This window comes from Micropterus dolomieu, linkage group LG17 (assembly GCF_021292245.1).
Source record: "Micropterus dolomieu isolate WLL.071019.BEF.003 ecotype Adirondacks linkage group LG17, ASM2129224v1, whole genome shotgun sequence".
Classification (NCBI taxonomy): domain Eukaryota; kingdom Metazoa; phylum Chordata; class Actinopteri; order Centrarchiformes; family Centrarchidae; genus Micropterus; species Micropterus dolomieu.
In genome coordinates this window covers 15,956,194-15,962,153 of record NC_060166.1, presented here as the reverse complement: position 1 = coordinate 15,962,153, position 5,960 = coordinate 15,956,194, and the positions used below count along the sequence as shown (strand labels likewise).

General features: G+C 40.7%; 2 protein-coding genes across 2 annotated transcripts in view; one reads left to right on the top strand and one right to left on the bottom strand.

Moving 5' to 3' along the window:
• Positions 1–2,137, bottom strand: part of LOC123986499 (TCDD-inducible poly(ADP-ribose) polymerase) — a 51,431-nt gene extending 49,294 nt beyond the window's left edge. The window contains exon 1 of the mRNA XM_046074784.1: positions 2,118–2,137. The gene's annotated coding sequence lies outside the window, so the exon portion shown is untranslated. The remainder of the gene's footprint in view (positions 1–2,117) is intronic.
• A 109-nt stretch (positions 2,138–2,246) lies between these two features.
• Positions 2,247–4,967, top strand: ssr3 (signal sequence receptor, gamma). The gene is made up of 5 exons (XM_046074808.1): positions 2,247–2,480; positions 2,898–3,024; positions 3,369–3,467; positions 4,212–4,343; positions 4,663–4,967. Exons 1-5 carry the CDS (start codon positions 2,348–2,350, stop codon positions 4,727–4,729), a joined length of 558 nt encoding a protein of 185 aa, XP_045930764.1. The 5' UTR covers positions 2,247–2,347; the 3' UTR covers positions 4,730–4,967.
• The last annotated feature ends 993 nt before the right edge of the window (positions 4,968–5,960 follow it).

The following is a 5,960-nucleotide window of genomic DNA, read 5'->3' as shown; positions in this document are numbered from 1 at the left end:
GAGGGAGGGAGGGAGATCACCGGCCTCGCCTGGCATTGTGTTGGCAGGCCTTTTGGCATCACCTCCTCCCCTCCCTCTCCTCCGCTTTTCCTCCCTCCTGCACCCCTGAAGAGCACGGTTAATCCCTAAGCTCTATCCCCATTTAAAGACAGGGACATCACGCAAACCTGCCTGTCTTCATTGTATATTAACACTCACACACATACATGCAAACCCATACACTCAGGCGCACGCACATGCTGTTTGCTCCTGCGAACAGAAGGAAAAAGAACAGCTCGGCGGGGGGTTAAGCACTGTGGTGGCAGCAGCAGCAGGCCAAATATCTGTCTGTTTTTTCCCTGTTTCTAAAATGTCTCCAGCGGCAAGCATGTGACAGGCTTGGAGGACGAGATAAGGAAGAGAAGGGATCCTCTGCTAATGGGTTGTGCATCTGTAGCTGCGAGGTCACACCATGGACTGTGGGATGTTTGTCAGAGGAGGAAGTGTAGAGGAGGAGTTTTATAAAGGATCCTGAATGAATATCTGTGTGCACTTGAAAGCAGTTCTAAAGCAGGTTGAGATACGGCCCTTTGCCATAGAGAGAAGTCACATTTACTCACCTGTCCATGAATGTTTTATTTATTGTTGTCCTTTTTGAGGGAGATATTGTTTGCTTATCCCTTTAGTCTCCAAAAAGTCTCTCCAGTCAGTCCAAACTTTTGCTGCAGGAACTCTGTCCCTAGTGAATGAGATCTACCTCTCTACACAATGTAACTGCTCTTTTAGTACTTCTTTAGATCTGGCACTATAAGGGCTATAAGCACTGTGAGGCTTTGACCTTACTGTCCTTCATTGTTTAAAATCCTTGTGATTAAGACCTGCAGATCTGGCACTCACTGCCAGTGCCTCAGGAAATGTGCTTCAGCTGAATACCTAAACTGACATGTACAGACATATACATGATGACCCCTAGTGGGCAAAATGTGAATCCTGCAGGTACTTGAGCTGTAGTGGCTCTAGTAGAAAAGTTTTTAGAGCTAATTCTTCAAACCATCACAAAAATAAGATCTTAAATATGGCAGGATCTGTTTTTTCGAGTTGTATTTCAGTACATGGTGATGTGTACTAAAATTATTTTGTTGTGGAGTTTCCAAAAAGGAAGGCAGGCACATTTCTGTACTACAAGGAAAACTATTTTATCAAAGTAATAAAGCCTGGGGTGTGGCATGTTAATAATAATGAAGAATGTGCTGATGTGACTGGTATGAGATATTGTGGGGCAGTGAGCACGATTCATGGAGAAGTAGGAACTCTACAGAAAAGAGGAACAGCCCATTTGATGTTTCATATCTTTTTTTGGAAGAGATTACAATAGGCAGCTTAATGTAATGCACATTTTCTAGTTAGAGTTCCAGCTTATAGGGGTCTTAGTTTTTTTGTTTAGAACAGTCAGGATGCATTTGTATTTTCCCCTTGAGTTCTCCTCTTATCACATGTTTTCTCTCTTATTGTACTTATCTTATTCTTATTCATTGATCGTCTCTTCTCTTCAATGTTTGTTCCGTTCTTCAAATGTTTCTACTCTTGAATATCAGTTTATAACACAACCCATGTTACAATATTTATGGCATATTTATATACAAATGCATTGTAAACTGTGTGTAACTTCATAAATGGATCAATTTAATGTAAAAATGTAAAGTAATATTAAAAATATAATTTAAAGGGCCAGTTCACCTAAATTACGTAAAAACATATTAGTGACATCTAGTGAATCATTTTGATTTCCTTTGCCCAAGTTTTAAGATAGAAACATACTTTTAAAAGTTAGGGACTATTTCTTCTTGACTATTGCTTCTTGAAAGCACTGAGAGTTTCCCACCCTTAAAAAGCTGAATAAAGCTGTTATTGTTTTAATAAATGTCGACTACTTATGTTCTGAGTAAGCTAGCAGGCAGCGCCAGTATGTTGTCCCTGCTCCACTTGAAAATGACAAAGTTCATCGTAATTTTTACAAAACGTTTCATCGAGGTTATTATTACGGTAAATGCTAGAAATCTCAGAGGTGAATAACTCCCAAATTGGGCAAATTAAACCAAGAGGAAAGTGAGGAAATATGGGTTTTTTGTTGAACTGACCTTTTGACGAAGCAAAACTGTCAACAAGTGCAGTTCCTTTGTCATCACGCGGAGGGCAACAGGGAGCTGAAGCCTCTCCTTCATCGTCTTAGCAAACAAGAAGAAGAAGAAGAAGAACGCCGGCGTATTTCCGGGTTTATGCTGACGCGTCCCTCTTGTCCTCGTACACCGACGTGTCAGTCTTCTTGTGTCCAGAGCTGAGCAGCAGCCACACCGGTCAATCCGCAGACATGGCTCCCAAAGGCAGCAACAAGCAGCAGTCAGAGGAAGACCTTCTCCTCCAGGACTTCAGCAGAAACCTTTCAGCAAAGTCCACCGCTCTCTTTTACGGAAATGCACTTATCGTCTCTGCCATCCCCATCTGTGAGTACCAGAGAGACCGGAGCAGCTAGCCGCTGCTAAGTAGCTTAGCTAACACTGGTTCATTGGAGGAATAATCTTAAGGAAAACTGATTGTAATTATGTGCTTGTACCGCATACATGTTCAAAAACAGCACAGCATGCTAACACAGTATTATCAATAAGAACTGTCATTGGTAACTCTGATGTAAAGTGTGGTTAAATTACTATGTTTAGTAGTAAGTAATAAACAGTTTAGTTAGCTAGTAGTCTTTGTAATTATGCTTATTTTGTTTGAACTGCAAAATAAAAACAACTCCCAATAACTTAACTCTGCGTAGATTTTAGTAATTCTCACGGTTTACAGCATTTGTTTAACCAACACACTGCATACAGACTTGATGATTTCGCCAATAGTGATGAAAGACCCTCTCTTTCTAGGGCTGTTTTGGAGGATTTGGCACATGGACCTTGTCCAGTCAGCAGTTTTGTACGCTGTGATGACTCTGGTCAGCACCTACCTGGTGGCCTTTGCCTACAAGAACGTCAAGTTTGTTCTCAAACACAAGTAAGTTTCTCTTTCCTGTACATTAGTTGGATCAGGGGTGCGCTTATAATACTGTCACACTGCAGATGCAGATACTTTTTAATTTGATCATTCGATCGAAACAGAATGCAATATTAATTGGGGAAACTTTGAAACAATGTAATACTCTAGTATGCAATACGATTGTCGGTGCATTTGAACTTTTGCTAGGTAAAAAAAGTTCCACATAAACATCACTTTCTTCTTATCAGTCGACTTCTGTCCACAAACTACAGAGCTGCTGTGCTTCAAAGTGTTTCTCAAGTTTGACTAAAGATCTTTCACTGACGCATAATATGCGTGATCTTTCTCTTGTCATCCTCCAGAGTTGCCCAGAAACGTGAGGATGCTGTTTCCAAGGAGGTAACCAGGAAGTTGTCTGAGGCAGACAACCGCAAGATGTCCCGCAAGGAGAAAGACGAGAGGTGAGGGGTTTGTACTTTGAAAAAAATCTTTGACAAAATAAGTGTTATATGGATCGGATATACCCAACACTTGCAGTTTGTGTTCATATCTTTCTTTTTCTAAAGTTGAAAGGTGATCCAAATAAAATTTGACTGCTTTTGCGGCGTCTCTACGGGACAGTCACGCTGTGAACCGCTATGTTGGTCTTGTTTTTTCCTCCAGGTCACCGCGCATGTCATGTGACTGAAAACTATGAATTGCAAAAAATGTTTCTGGCCACGCATCATTACTGCCTTTTTTTGCTGCTTTGCTGTCCTCTTAGCTGGGAAACAGTTTGATGCAATGTTACATCTAAGAAAAAAGTGGACATGGAATATAGTTGGGGACATCAGCATTTTAGTAGCTTAAAGATGTTGGTATTTGGGCAGCATTGGCTCAGTCTGTGGGGAACTGGAGTGCCACCAAAGTTGCCCTTGATCAAGGCCCTGAACGTAACTGCTCCCCGGCTGCTGCACAGTGGCTGCTCACTGCTCCTAGATAGGTGTTAAATGCAGAGAACAAATTTCGCATACTGTGTATAAATTGTATGTGGCCAATAAAGTTGATTATATTATACACAACAGCCGAAAGGAACGCATTAATAACAGGAAGGACTTTACAGTCTTCCTAGGTAAAAGTTTAAGAGGGGTTAAGTGAATGGTTCTCTGCAGTGCCCCAAGACACATTCTTACATAAGTGATTGTGTTTTTATTTTGTTTGTCTAGGATCCTGTGGAAGAAGAATGAGGTCGCCGACTACGAGGCCACCACCTTCTCCATCTTCTACAACAACACTCTCTTTCTTGTCCTCGTCATCATCGCCTCCTTCTTCTTGCTGAAGAACTTCAACCCCACTGTGTATCCTTTTAATCGCACTGTACATGTGATCAGCACTCCCAACATTTGGGATCAATCAGGATCCAGGACGCTTTACACATACTGTACAATCAGTCATCAGATGCTCGTATTTAGATGGCTTCTGTCTTAAGTACCGCTTTTAGATACACTTGAGTTGTTTGAATACGTTAGTTGTGACAGCGCTCTCGTGAAGTCCAGGAAGGCTGATGCTGCATGATTCCACACACATTCCTTCAAAATCTGAACTGGATGCATTTGACGAGTTGTTGTAGCTCTCTGTCAACGCTTGTTTTTTGTCCTTAACTCTCTTTTTTTTCAGCAACTACATTCTGTCCATCAGTGCTTCCTCGGGACTTATCGCCCTGCTGTCCACAGGCTCCAAATAAGGAGAAAGATGGAGGAACGAAGGGGGGATTGGGGGGGGGAGACAATTGGGTTATACTTAAATAAGATGGGTATACACTATATTGTTGTTTTTCACTTAAGTCAGGAATGAGGTTGGGGGGGGGGATGCTGGAATATCATATTTCAACTTCATGAAATTCATGATCAAATGTCTGGAGGGTGTTTCTCCAGGTCTGTCTTCTGTTTTTTGTAACAAATAAAGCAACCAGGTATACTTGTCCTGTGCTTGTATTATTCCATCTGCTTCAGAGACCTTTAAGAATACGACATTAATTGATTTTGTATAATAACCTTTTTGCATTATATCGTTCCACTCCACAAGGTTTCATTAAACTAGTAGAGAGACTGATGTCACAAGCAGCAGTGAGACAATAATGATGTTTCCATTGGCAATGCATTTATTCATAATCACACTGTAGACTATTTACAGAGAAACCGCTGTCCAGGAGAGAAATAATACACTGATGGTTTGCACACAAAAACAAGAACCAAACTCAATGTTCAAGTCTTTTCCATCCTCAAATGTACATGTTGTAGAAAGCAACACAGATCCGTAGAATAGGTTACACTACTCAACATTTGTATGAGAATTTATTTAGGTTAGATTCACCCTGAACAGGACATCTTGGGTTAAATATGTCACATTGGTGGACTTTTCATGTTATCTGAGTCAGTTGTTTCTTGCTTCGTTGCATTTTGGCCTCCAAACCTATTTTCTAGGGTGTGAACTTAAAATGATCACTGTATGCATTACCTTAATGACATTTCATTCCTGTAGTGCCTGTAGGAATAGTGTATTGCTTGCTTCCCTCTACTGGAGTGGAGTTGCTAAAGACTTTTCTGACTACAAACTGCTTTATGAAGTGCATGGCTGTTTGAAGGAGAAGACACTGAATGATACAGCAACACAGTGTTGCACATTTACCTCTGATTAAACTGCTCCAGTAAGATAGTTTTGTGGAAACAGCCTAAATAAAGGCCAATTGCCATAAACAACACTATATATAAGAAGCTGTAGGGTGGGGCTTTTTTAGACAATTACCAAAAGGTTAACTAGACAAACTGTTATGAGGATCCTGCTGCTTTGTTTTCAATGTTTTTTGTCCAAATGAAGTAATAGGTAACATATCCCAGAGATTATGCAATATGAGAATATAAGAATCTGCATTCATAATTTTCCATTCTCACTTTGTTTGTAGGACAGCACCCAAA